We start from the raw sequence: 14,089 nt of genomic DNA, 5'->3' as shown, positions 1-14,089 counted from the left end.
AGATCAGTTGCCCTGGTAAATAAATGCTACCCAATTGATAAATAAAAGAAATATATTTTTGCAGTTCTAAATAATGAAATATTAAATAATGGCTGCTATGTTTTATAGGCTAAAGCAGTCAAATTTCAAATAGATCATTACTTAAAGAAAATGACTTACAGAGCTGGCTTTTTTAAACATATGAAAGCTACACGTTTGTTAAAAAAAAAAAAGTAAATGTGCTGCATTTGCATTAAAAGCAAAAACAAAATAAATAAAATCTTTACATCAGCTTGGATTATGGGATGCATGGACTGTATATGACCAATAATTATCCAATAAACCAGTCTTTTAACTCTACAAAATACAGCAGTAGTACAATGGAGAGAGACTTCAGCAGAAGGGATTTAACTAATCTGCTTTGCCTCTTTTTATTTGTGTTATGAATGATATTAATTGACTGCTATAACACTGCAGTTCCATCCATCCATCCATCCATCCATAATCACACAGGATTCATAATGTTAACTATTATTGTATATCACTGCTTTGGTATTCTGCTTAATATTCTTTTAATTCTACTAATTCATTGGTGACCTCTAGTGGAGATGACTGTAAACAGATTCACTGAGTTCACGATCACTACAGGGAGTGCAGAATTATTAGGCAAGTTGTATTTTTGAGGAATAATTTTATTATTGAACAACAACCATGTTCTCAATGAACCCAAAAAACTCATTAATATCAAAGCTGAATGTTTCTGGAAGTAGTTTTTAGTTTGTTTTTAGTTTTAGCTATTTTAGGGGGATATCTGTGTGTGCAGGTGACTATTACTGTGCATAATTATTAGGCAACTTAACAAAAAACAAATATATACCCATTCCAATTATTTATTTTTTGCCAGTGAAACCAATATAACATCTCCACATTCACAAATATACATTTCTGACATTCAAAAACAAAACAAAAACAAATCAGCGACCAATATAGCCACCTTTCTTTGCAAGGACACTCAAAAGCCTGCCATCCATGGATTCTGTCAGTGTTTTGATCTGTTCACCATCAACATTGCGTGCAGCAGCAACCACAGCCTCCCAGACACTGTTCAGAGAGGTGTACTGTTTTCCCTCCTTGTAAATCTCACATTTGATGATGGACCACAGGTTCTCAATGGGGTTCAGATCAGGTGAACAAGGAGGCCATGTCATTAGTTTTTCTTCTTTTATACCCTTTCTTGCCAGCCACGCTGTGGAGTACTTGGACGCGTGTGATGGAGCATTGTCCTGCATGAAAATCATGTTTTTCTTGAAGGATGCAGACTTCTTCCTGTACCACTGCTTGAAGAAGGTGTCTTCCAGAAACTGGCAGTAGGACTGGGAGTTGAGCTTGACTCCATCCTCAACCCGAAAAGGCCCCACAAGCTCATCTTTGATGATACCAGCCCAAACCAGTACTCCACCTCCACCTTGCTGGCGTCTGAGTCGGACTGGAGCTCTCTGCCCTTTACCAATCCAGCCACGGGCCCATCCATCTGGCCCATCAAGACTCACTCTCATTTCATCAGTCCATAAAACCTTAGAAAAATCAGTCTTGAGATATTTCTTGGCCCAGTCTTGACGTTTCAGCTTGTGTGTCTTGTTCAGTGGTGGTCGTCTTTCAGCCTTTCTTACCTTGGCCATGTCTCTGAGTATTGCACACCTTGTGCTTTTGGGCACTCCAGTGATGTTGCAGCTCTGAAATATGGCCAAACTGGTGGCAAGTGGCATCTTGGCAGCTGCACGCTTGACTTTTCTCAGTTCATGGGCAGTTATTTTGCGCCTTGGTTTTTCCACATGCTTCTTGCGATCCTGTTGACTATTTTGAATGAAACGCTTGATTGTTCGATGATCACGCTTCAGAAGCTTTGCAATTTTGAGACTGCTGCATCCCTCTGCAAGATATCTCACTATTTTTGACTTTTCTGAGCCTGTCAAGGCCTTCTTTTGACCCATTTTGCCAAAGGAAAGGACGTTGCCTAATAATTATGCACACCTGATATAGGGTGTTGATGTCATTAGACCACACCCCTTCTCATTACAGAGATGCGCATCACCTAATATGCTTAATTGGTAGTAGGCTTTCGAGCCTATACAGCTTGGAGTAAGACAACATGCATGAAGAGGATGATGTGGACAAAATACTCATTTGCCTAATAATTCTGCACTCCCTGTATACCAACAATAAGGTGTTTAAATGTAGTTCTTTTAAAGCACAAACTGAGTGCAACTTAGTCCACTCTTTTTTCAGGGCCATACTGATGTGTGGATAACAGTTGACAGGGCCTACAGTATGTGGTACATATACGTGCTACACAGTTTTTGAGGGACACACTCACCAGCCACTTTGTTAGATTCACCTGTTCAGTTGCTTGTTAATGCAAATATCTCTTTAGCCAATCACATGGCACTAACTAAATGCATTTAGACATATAGACAGGGTCAAGATGAGTTGTTACAGTTCAGAATAGGGAAGAAATGTGATTGAATTGACTTTGAACACAGCATGATTGTTGGCACCAGGCAGGTCTGTTTGTTTCAGAAACTGCAGGTCTGCTGGGATTTTCCTGCATAAACATCTCTAGTGTTTACACAAAACAGTTTAAAAAAGAAAAAACATCCAGAGAGCAGCAGTTCTCTAGGTTCAAATTCCTTCTTGATGCCAGAGGTCTGAACAGAATCAAATGTTTGATCATGTGGAGATTATAAACTGAAGTACAGCCCCAGAGGTTACATTTTCTACCCACAGTAAAACATCTCTTGAAGCCAAATACAAACAAACAAACAAACAAACAAAAATATTTGTTCAAATTGGTACACATTACACTTTTGTGTTTAGATTTCATCACATCTCATTGTAAGTGCATGAATGCATTAATATGGAGTTAGCCAGTAACATGTATAACAGCTTTCCCTTTTCTTGGAAGGCTTTCTACAGGATTTTGGAATGTGTCCGTGGGAATTTTTGCCCATTTATCCAGAAAAACATTTGTGAGATGAAACTCTGAGGCTGGCTCCCAGGGGCCGTTCCAGGTCATCCCAAAGGTGTTTGATAGTGTTGAAGCTGAGATTCTGTGCGGGCCAGTCAACTTCCACCACATTAAACCCATCCTTGCTTTGTGCACTGGGGCACAGTCAGCTTTATCCCTGCAAAATAGGAAGCATGGAATTATACAAAATGTCTTGGTTAGACAAGAGATTTCCCTCACTGCAAATAAGGGGCCGGAGACTACTCTAGAAATAATCATATAACTTTATTAAATGATTAGGCAGTGTAGCTGAATACCTTTGTCCAGTGTGTGAACACGCGTTCAGTGCAAAAAACAAGTGTAGTACAAATGCTCCCTCTGCTGGACAAGTGGATTAAATGGGTTGCTGTTAACCTCGCTGAGTTCCCTGACAGGTTCATGTCCTCACAGCGAAGCCAATCCAGTGCAGTTGCTGAGCCGAAGTAGAGGAAAAGACGCCTTCCCACTTCCTTAAAGCCCCAGCTAATTGTCCAAGCTCCGGTCTGCCAGGTAGTTAGTGTTGCGAAACCGTGTGTCTGACAGACAAACCCAGTTCATCGATGAACACAGACAAAGACATGCTATGCTGGCCTCACAAGCTAATGTTATGCTAGCTGTTGTTTCCTTGGTTACCAGCGCTAGCTTCTATGTCGTTAGCTTAGCCACCTAGCATACATGGTCAGCTATCAGTCTGTGCTCGAGTACACACCTTGATCGGTTAGTTAGGATAAACAATACCGTATCATTTGTTTCGCAACCTAAGTAAGTAGTATTGTGAATAATGAGCAGTGTTAAGGAAGCAGGAGGTGCATGTTTGTGTTGTGATAAACATGACCTTTGACTTAAGCAAAGCTACAATGACCTTTCAGCTAACAAAAGTGACAGCAGTGAAAAATGGTTCAGATACAACTAATGCTCAACCAATAAAAACGAGACAGTATAATACCACAGACGACAAACTTTTTAGTTTGCATGGACAGTATAAACATATTCATAATGCATGTGTATTTTATACAGTTTCCAGTGACTAAAAACAAGTACATTTCTTAGTTTATTATTATAGGTAAAATAACATTAAATACATGGTTTCTTCTAAATATGTGGATTTTCGGATATCATTTCTTAGCGCTCATATCCTATGTCAATGTCACACTTTTTTTTAGTAGCACAGATAATTCTACCTTAAAATGCAGTGATAGTGTCCATAAAGGAAAATGTTTCTGTTAACGTAACATCATTTATATTTGGCCATAATTACTTCCATGGTAACAGCACGTCTGCACCAAAAATACTGCGCATGTTTCTTGAAGTGACATCACTAAGAGTAAATAGTGTGGTATGAGGAAAAAGTACACAGATGGTGGTGAGTTTACACTTTGCCTTACAGCATTTTTTTTTTTTTGCTAAATATTCCTTCTGTAATCTACTCTGTTTAGCGTGATGGTCAAATAACAGAGGGAAAATGTTTTTTAATTATACGGTTACTGTGGTTGTGTGGTAGATCGAGTGATTACAGTGAACAGAACAAATGTGTTGATAGCTAAGAGTATGGGTAAATGAGCTTTGTAAGACTTGACACATGTATGCTATGAAATACAAATTTCTGTGTTTGTCTTTGATGATAAATAGTACAATTTTAATCAAGAGAGTCAATAGTTTCTATGGACTGACCCAGACAAAGCGTCACTTTAACAGTACCTTTGTTTCAAAGGCATTTCAGGATTGATCAATAAATCCATTAGACTGGAGCACAAAATAACGTCTGCTGCGCGAGACAAAACTTTCATATGTTTGTTTTAACAAACTCAATTTGTTAAACTTTGGCTTGCTAGTTGAAGGAGTATCAGATATAAAGCCATAGAGTCAGCTATAAATAGTGACAGGGTCTTGTCTTTCTTCCCCAGTTGCAATAACCTGATGATTGTGCGCCAGTTTACCTGCAGAGCTGTTTTATTTGCCCACTTGAGAAAACCTGGGGGCAGACAAGCCATGGCTAGACCAAGCTCAGGTAAAATTGATTATTTACAGTCTCTGCCACAAATCTGTTAGCAACAACTGTCATAGCATTTCACTGCCTCGCTGTGTTTATGTGCAGATCTGGCAGCATTCAGGGAGATTTTCTCCAAAGCCAAGAATATCGCCATCATCACTGGAGCAGGGGTGAGTGCGGAGAGCGGAGTTCCTACTTTCAGAGGAGCGGGAGGCTACTGGAGAAAATGGGAAGCACAGGTATGCACCTGCAGCTGTTGGTCCAGTACAACCAGCTCTCGTGCTTTGTTTTGAGTTTTTAAAAATATTTGCTTTAAAAATATTTCAGAGAGAATCATAGGTCATGATAAAAATCTAATTGCACAATTCAAAACTGTTAGGAACTGGCCTCGCCTGAGGCCTTTGCCAGAAATCCCTCACGTGTTTGGGAGTTCTACCACTACCGGCGTGAGGTCATGCTCACAAAAGATCCCAATCCCGCTCACCTGGCCATCGCTGAGTGTGAGGAGCGTCTGAGCAAACAAGGGCGCAAGGTCACCGTCATCACGCAGAACATCGACGAGCTCCACCACCGAGCTGGATCCAAAAACATCCTGGAGATCCACGGTGAGCAAAGATGTCTGAGGCGGGCAAACAAACTTTTCTGTATGATAATTGTTGGTTCATAATTTGTATGTGTTTTTTTTTGTTTTTGTGGAAATACAGGAAGTCTTTTTAAAACACGTTGCATGACCTGTGGCCATGAAGCAGCCAACTACAAGAGCCCTATTTGCGCTGCCCTCGAGGGCAAAGGGTAAGAGCGTCATCCAGTGCGGTTTGGTATATTGGACTGTGTTTTCCCAACAGTGTGAAAATGTGTTATAAGAGATATCGATCGCAGTCATTTGTGCCCCAAATGCCAGAGAAAGCGGGCTGTTTCAGTCAGTCAAATGTCAGTGAGCTAAATAACGCCTGATGACACGGTGAAAAAGGAAAATATGTGACACAAATCAAATGTCACTTTAGAAGCCGCCGTGCCACTTACCTGACATTTAAAATGGACGATGTTGATAGCTGACAAATATTCCTGTGGTGAATTCAGTCTCAGCTGCAGAGTGGATGAAGTCACGCGCTGAAATTCAGAATGAATAGCAGAACCGATCATGTCATGTTGAAACGTATCTGTACTGACTGTGCTGTTAGCGATTCAGATTAATTTAATTTTCTTTCCTATTGCTACTGCTCAAGGTGTGGAGACATACTGGTGTGCTTTATTACAGCACTGCAAATGGTTAATTAAAAACAACAACAACTAAAGAACTGAAAATATCATTTTGAGTTTAGATGTCTTTCTAGTCAAAAGTATGAAAATTGTTTTAAAAAATATTGTCAGAAATTCTTGAGCCACCCTTATTTCTTCACATTTTGTTTCCAAGGAGCCAGACTTTCTTGTAACTTTATAAACTGCTCTTGAGAAATACTTCTCTGGGCTTTCTGGAGGTCTTTCTGTCATTGTCAGTCCAGTTCATGTACTTGACCAATTTCAGAGGAATGTTTTGTTTGTTCAGCCACTTAACACTGACCTTTTAATCATTCGAGTATAAAAAAATGGCTAACTCAAGGGATGAACCTGTGTTGTGTCTACACATAAACAAGTTTAATTTGTATCTTTGGGCACTTTGTTGCTAGCAGCCTGCTGCAAAAACACATCATTTGTCCACATTTCTGTAGTCGATTCTAAAGGAAATGCGAGCACAGTTTGACAAGGATAAAAGTTGTATTTTTACAGCAAAAAAATAAAAATCCCAAAAAGCTAATATCTGAAAACTTGAATCTAAATCAAATAAACAACAAATCCCACTAAGATTAAGAGGCTGTGGAATGCTTTCATGCTCACGGAAACGCTCATAACAAGCAACCAGCTTTAAGCCAACATATTAGAACCACTCATCCAACGACATCAACGACACAGCCCTGCAATCACTTGGGTCACATGCATCCTAAAAAATAGACAAAGAATGGTCAAACAGATTCACATGGAAGAAGGCACAAGTGTATGAGGTTGTTGAGTTTTACCAGGATTTCAATTATATATCAGTAAAAGCGTACTTTATGGTCCTGCGATTGTCTGTCTCTCTGCTTATACGTTTGTGTTCGGACAAGGGGGAAGAGCAGTTTACGCTCGCCTCAAAAAGGTTCGCATGCAGCTCTCCAAGATCCTGATTCTTAGTCGTTGTAAGCAGCCAACTCAGAGGCAACTCCTCCAGAAAGGAAAAGTGACCTATTCCATGATTAAAATCCATGATCTGATTAGAAGCAGGAGTGTAACAGATCACAGAACTCCTGCTTCTAATCAGATCATGGATTTTAATCATGGAGCAGGTCACTTTTTCTTATCATCAAAATATAACTTTGCTTTTGATAAAAAAAATGAATTTAAGATAAGATAAGATAACTCTTTATCACCATTGCACAGTCATACCTAGTACAATAGTACAACAAAATTGGAAACTGTCCCACGTTGGCACTGGGCACAACTAAACACAACACCAAACAAATTTAAAGTGGATTTTACAGAAACCCTAAAGAGCTTTTGCTCCTGGTCTTCACTGAAATAACATAAACAAAAAATGATTTTGTGAAATGCAGTATAACCAAAGTAAGTTATGATACCTTTGTCTGCATTCTAAACAAGTAAAAAAAGACCACTCACAACAAAGTAAACAGCTCATAATGTCACTGTCCCCTGCTGTGGAGAACACCCTCTCACTATGAAGTGAGGTGCTAGGCACAGTGGGATAGCATCTTGCCATCATGGCAGTGTGACGGTATTAACACGTACTGCTTCTCCACCGTGCCAGTGCTGCTTTTGTAACATGCCACCTCCTCTTTGATAGTGTTGGCAGGTGTCTTGCCTGTGTCCTTCCCAGCTGACTCCTTGTGTGGAGGAGTTGTCTCTGAGTTGGCTGCTGTTGGTGTTGGTTTTGTGGCCCAGATATGACCTTGCAAAGAATAATGAATAACAAGCTATTAGACAATTATTGATTATGAAGCTATTTTTTTCTTAATTTATTATTTTTTAAGCACTTCCATGGCCACAGTCTCAGTGGTGCAATCACTGTAGGTCTTTGAGTCTTTAATGCAGTACATCTGTGAGGGCAGTGCTATACCTGAAAGTCAGTGTACTTGAGGCTCAGGTTCAGTTCAGTTTTATTTGTATAATGCCAAATGGGGGTGTGGCTGTAGCTCAGGAGGTAGAGTAGACCATCTACTGATTGAAAGGTTGGTCGTTCAATGATGTCAAATATCCTTGGGCAAGATACTAACCCCAAATTGCTCTCCGATGCATCCATCAGAGTGTGAATGTGTGAACGTTATCTAGTAAGCGCTAAAAGCATAGGAGAAAGTGCTTATGTGAATGGGTGTAAATGGATAATTGTGGGATATCTAGAAGAGTAGAATCGGTATATAAGAATCAGTCCATTTACCATTTAAATAACAACAACAGTCACCAAACGTACAATAACCATTGTCTCACTTGGCAACAGTGGGAAGGAAATAACTCCCTTTTAACAGGAAGAAACTTCTGGCAGAACCAGACTCAGTGAGGAGCAGGAATCTGCCCTGACTAGTTGGGGTGATGGGAGGAAGACAGGATAAAGACAGGTCACCAAAGACAAATTATGAGTCACACAAAGCTACTTAAGCAATATTCAGTAAGAATATGAAGTGAAAACTGAGCATAGACTCTTCATTTCTTTATCTGTGCCTAAAAAAATTATTTCTTTGAAATAAAGGTTATAGCCCCAATTTTCCAATTTTCTCCAAAGTCTGTTGAGAGTTTTGTTTTTTTAACTTGTTGGAATTCGTTTTTTCAAGTGAATGGGTAACAGTTACACCTGTAGCCCTGTGTCTGACCATGTCTGAGAAATATTAGGTGCATTTAGAAGTGGTTCACTTGGTAGTGGCAACTAACATCTCAAAGGCAACCTAACTGTCTCCTCAGAGCTCCGGACCCAGACACGCGAGATGCCGAGATCCCAGTCCAGAATTTGCCAAGGTAAAACACACTTACACTCTCTCTTTTAACACACAATTCTTTTCAAATGAATTTATTTGTTTTGACAAAGTGTGTGTGTGTGGGTGTGTATTTCAGGTGTGAGCAGACAGGCTGTCACGGTCTCCTTAGACCAGCTGTGGTTTGGTTTGGAGAGACTCTAGATGCTGACATCCTCACCCATGCAGAGAAAGTGTTGGACAGCTGTGACCTCTGCCTCGTGGTACGTGTGTTTGTTTGTTTGTGTGTGTGTGTGTGTGTGTGGGGTCACAGGACAGGTAGAGAATTTATAGAGGTGCTATAGGACCAGAGATTTCACACTGCATCTTTCCAGGTACAGCAGAGCTTCACAACCTACCTCAGCAACACAAAAAGCTGCTTTGTTTTTGGCGATGTTGGCAGGATATTCAAATTTTAAAAGTTACATTTTATTACAGCATGTAATTGCGGCCTGCTTAATTGACAGCACTCCAGTTTGTAGTAATCAGCAGAACCTTTCTCTCTGTTTCTTGGGTATCTCGCTTTGCAGGTCGGTACTTCATCCGTCGTGTATCCTGCAGCCATGTTTGCTCCTCAGGTGGCAGTCAGAGGCGTCCCTGTGGCCGAGTTCAACATGGAAAACACTCCCGCCACCATGCGCTTCAAGCACGTGTCATTTACTTTTGCACAATGACACACTCTTTAATTTCATTGCACTCTGTAGATAATTCTTTTTTTTCTCACCAGGTTCCACTTCCACGGCCCCTGTGGGACCACCTTACCCCCCGCACTGGCACGCCATGAGACTGAACAAGAATGAAAAAAACACGACTCCTGGAATGTTGGCTTTACAGAGACCGGGTTGTCTTAAACCAGAAAGGTTTACTGGTAGTGCCAAGAAAATTGGTTTCTGTGTGACGAGCAACAGGCGTGAAGGATGTGAAGACGAGGCCAACAAATTATCTGTCACACAGATAACACGTTTAAGAATTTGACTATATTATCAATATGTGCACACAGCTGTAAGAGTTTGCTGATTGAGTGGCTTCTGGTTTCTAATCATTAGGCTGTGATGAGAGTAACTGATTTAATTGTCATCAGGTTGCAGCAGATATTGCAATAATGCCAAATCACCCCTATTTGATGTCAGCAATGATTTGTGAGTTTGTTTGTTGTTGGGGTTTTTTTGGGTAAAAATGAGTTGCTGAAAAAGAAAATGAAGACAGTGGAAAGCAATGATAAATGATTAAATACCATAACCAACGTCATCACTCATTGGGCAACGAAAGGCTTTTGATTGCTTGACAATAGGGGGCAGTGTTTAGCTACCTCAGCTAAAGCCTGGTGGTTGGTCTCCAACGTGGAAAAAAAACGACTCCTAAAGGATTTTTGAGCTTTGCCTAGGATATGTGGGGCTTGCGTATGTTGATGCTGTGTGAATTTAGAGACTGTGAGGAATGGTGTGCATAATACCTTCCAGCGGCTACGAGTGTGCTCCTGTTAAAGCCGGGACAACGGGGACTGTGTGTTACCTCAAGCAGTCGTGGGGACACACAATGCACATGCGAGTGCTCATGAATGATTTGTCGCATGTATGTTAATATTTTCACACTATCAGAACAGCTTGTGGAAATTTGAATGATTCAAATATTGAAGTGTCTCACCAAAGCTTCCTGTGTGGATCTAACATACTGCAGGAGTTTCAAGTAATGCAGCAGTGTGAGTCGGAAAAGATCAGAGAGTTTATACTACCGCAGTGTAATGGGTGATGTTCTGCTTTCTGAAAACATCTCAAAGATGAGATTGTGCCTGACACTTGGCTGCTTGGCCACAGCTAGCACAACCTCTCTCCATTATCATCACTGAAGCATAAATACACAGTGTACACTAGTGGAGTCCAGTTTGAATTTCTGTGTATTATTACTGTATCACACCTGATCTTTGCAAGATCTGAAGATCATCAGCAAGCATTTGAAAGAAGTGAAATTACAAACATCAAGAAATTATTGATGTACATATTTATGTTCTATTATCAAAAATATCAACAAAAATAATATAATATGTACTCATTACAGCAATTTGGAATATATATATATATATATGTATATATATATATTACAGGGAAAATAAGACAAAAATAACAGCAGCAATAACTGAATTATAAATTTGTCACAAGTTCCAAAAAATGCTACACTGACTCCATAGAATACGCCCCACTCTAATGTGGATCATGGAAAATGTAGACCACACACACACAAACAGTCAAACTGGAAATGAACATCAACATCCAGTTTGTATGAAAATGTACAGTTCTGTGTAAAAGTCCTGCGCTATCTGCCATGTCTTTATATTTTGCTAGGAAAATGAAAAATGGGTGCAGCAAATTATTGAAATGTGCACAAAAATAAAGTGTGTATGCTTGTACATTTCTAACAACCTTTGAAGGTTAAACACAGTGTGAGCTCTCTTAGACAAGGTGATGATAAATGGAACTATATGGTGCTTTTCTACTCTGGTTGAGCAGAATAGAAAAGCCTTCTTCACACAAGCATTTGTTTCTCGTGTAAATAAAATGCGAAAATGTGGAGGGAAGGGACAGTGTGATTGACATGTGGATAAAATGTCTTTCTCCTCACCTCAAGCCTCATCTCCTGAACTGAAGTCAAGGCTTTCACACAAAAATGTGCATAAACAAGATGATTTATTGCTGATGTTTTTGCAGGTACTTACTGTCATTATATTAGACATGCGACCATACCATCTCTCTCTGACAATGAGCCAGATAAACAACAACTGGTTATAAGCTAAGCTAAGCTCCGGCTTATGTGTCTTAAAAATCCCACTTTCTCTCTGATAAACAGTTTAGTTTCTTTGTCACACCATATGAGATTTTATTCACTAAATGCGTGACTCCAACAATGTTAGATCCCATTCAAAGGAAGTTTCCCTAATGCCCGCTAACAGTAGCAAAAGCAGCAGTGCTTATCAACAGTAAAGCTCAGCATATTCTCAACAACAACATCAGAAATCCTGGAGTACTATTGGTCAAGATACTTATACTGTTATAGTACCTTTAGAGTGCTTCCATGCACTGAACGCCTCAGGAGTAGAAATTATAACAAAAAAGCATTTTGCACTAAATACACTGGTCTCTCACTAGTTTTTTTCTAACTCAGACTGCTGAAGCTTCAAGTTAGTTTCTCACGTTTTCACGTCTCCTGTTACTAACTTACTAACTAAAATGCAAGCATGTCTTTTCAGATTTCAGAGGTAGCTTTTGTGCAATCGACACATAACCAGTAATAACCAGAGATTATCAGTTGTAGTTCTTAATTACCATTACAATGGTGGATTTTGACAATAAATTCATGAGCATCTGCATGAGCAACCATTAACAATATCCCGCCATACTTGTTTTCCCTGTTGTAAGTTGAACATGCACAGAATTGTAAAATCCTCGAGTGTCTTGATGGAAGAGTATGCAAAACCAGTTTCAGAATTCAGATTGGCACCTACAATTTGCTGCTAAAACTGCTAATGAATTAAACACCACCATAATCTTCTGCCACTTCAAGACTGACCAGGTATGTACAACAAATAATGTTACAAAATTCCCCAAAAATCAAAGTTCCCATACTTGGAACATGGTGCCAGTGAAATAATTTCATACAGCTATTTCAATGTCCAAGTTCAGCCCTTGAAAATATGACAGTTAACGATCTAAGTACATAAATTTAATTTGATATCTTTCAACACCGTCATATGCTATTAATAAACATTGCATGGGTAATTTGCATTCTGTGAAGGCCCCCTTAATACTGAACACTGCAGCCTTTTCAGGGAAGTGTTGCGTAAGACAGTGCACATCCACATTCTACAACTGCACAAGTTTGTAGTAAGAGTTTGGGTGCTAAACTAGTCTCCTTGCAAACAAGTCATTGCTGTCAGTGAAAACATTTCCTGCATAGTGAAATATAAAATAAAACAAAAGAATTGCGAAGCTTTTGAACAACTAAAGTGTGATCAAGCAAGCATGGAACAAATTTTGCTTCCAAAAGTATAGCAGTTGTTTTTATTTTCACTTTCAGAGCTATGAAAAGAAGAGGTGACATTGCATTCGTGACATCTGGTTTCAAGAGCCAAAATTACAGACGCTTGAAAACAGTGCAAAACAAATGGATAACTTGATGGTGGCTTCATCAAACGTTAACTACAGTCTATATATTTTACACATCTGACAATTCTTTGGAATTGGGTTATAGTCAGTACACATTTCTATGCTACTCCCATTTAATTTAATTGGCACATAATCTGTGCAAACAAATAGAAAATCTGCAAAAGGCCATAGAACTGAACTGAACTCGTGACAGTTCTAGATGTTGAGAATAGAAATGTGGTTTATACCAAGATTACAGAGCATGTCTGTTGTTCACAATCTGATAGAAGCAGAATAAGAGTACAGAAAGACAAAATATAAAATAAGGACTATCAACATAGAATATGGAACTTTTTTTTTCAAGCAAGCACTGAGGACTCAAAATCCCAGTATTAAAAATGACAATTCAAAAATTACTTTAACTCAGGGGGAATCTTGGCTAGACAATGAGCCTGGACTCATAGTGTAGGTAAACAGGAGACCTTTCATGTGCTATGAGTTAAAAGTCACTTATCCCACGTGGTGATATCAACCTTTAAAGTTTTTACAAAAAGCATGTTTTCAGGTTTTCTCCAGTGAGTTTTTTGGAAAGTAGATAAAATCTAATGTACTAATGCTTTTTATGTGTTCACATTTTAGACAACAAATGCATGAATTTTGCTATTAAAACCTAAATGTCTAAGAAATTTTGATTTTGGCTTTAGACTGTGACACCTGGCGTACGTGTAAAACTGTTTTGGTCGCAGTTTTTCTTTCTTTTTTCTTTTCTTTTCTTTTTTCTTTTCTTTTTTTTTTTTTTTTACAGAACTCAAATGTGTTTTTCAGCCCTGAAAATTTTCTGTGACTGTCTCGCTTGAAAATTTAGTTAGTTCAAAATTGCTGGAAAAAGTAAGGCAGTTTGAAAAAG

The 14,089-nt window shown here is 39.2% G+C and overlaps 1 protein-coding gene across 3 annotated transcripts; it reads left to right on the top strand.

Moving 5' to 3' along the window:
* Positions 1-3,406: 3,406 nt before the first annotated feature.
* On the top strand, positions 3,407-13,868 carry sirt5 (sirtuin 5). 3 transcript variants are annotated; one of them, XM_084910788.1, is made up of 9 exons: positions 3,407-3,532; positions 4,927-5,030; positions 5,118-5,251; positions 5,392-5,617; positions 5,717-5,804; positions 8,997-9,050; positions 9,147-9,270; positions 9,577-9,692; positions 9,774-13,868. In XM_084910788.1, the coding sequence occupies exons 2-9, from the start codon at positions 4,940-4,942 to the stop codon at positions 9,844-9,846; spliced, it is 906 nt and encodes a 301-aa protein (XP_084766914.1). In that variant the 5' UTR covers positions 3,407-3,532; positions 4,927-4,939; the 3' UTR covers positions 9,847-13,868. The 3 variants fall into 3 exon arrangements, with proteins under 3 accessions (XP_084766914.1, XP_084766917.1, XP_084766915.1); XM_084910791.1 differs by lacking the exon at positions 3,407-3,532 and adding an exon at positions 3,676-3,784; XM_084910789.1 differs by lacking the exon at positions 3,407-3,532 and adding an exon at positions 4,070-4,385.
* The last annotated feature ends 221 nt before the right edge of the window (positions 13,869-14,089 follow it).

The sequence above is a fragment of the Perissodus microlepis genome, chromosome 17 (genome assembly GCF_051167445.1).
Source record: "Perissodus microlepis isolate ML-2025 ecotype Zambia chromosome 17, ASM5116744v1, whole genome shotgun sequence".
Classification (NCBI taxonomy): Eukaryota; Metazoa; Chordata; class Actinopteri; order Cichliformes; family Cichlidae; genus Perissodus; species Perissodus microlepis.
This window is presented reverse-complemented; position numbering and strand designations above follow the sequence as displayed.

Bases quoted from the DNA above. Each gene is read 5' to 3' on its own strand.
- sirt5 (XM_084910788.1), top strand. From the start codon at position 4,940: ATGATTGTGCGCCAGTTTACCTGCAGAGCTGTTTTATTTGCCCACTTG. The intron at 5,618-5,716 runs GTGAGCAAAGAT...GTGGAAATACAG, and splicing joins AAACATCCTGGAGATCCACG to GAAGTCTTTTTAAAACACGT. The intron at 5,805-8,996 runs GTAAGAGCGTCA...CTGTCTCCTCAG, and splicing joins GCTGCCCTCGAGGGCAAAGG to AGCTCCGGACCCAGACACGC.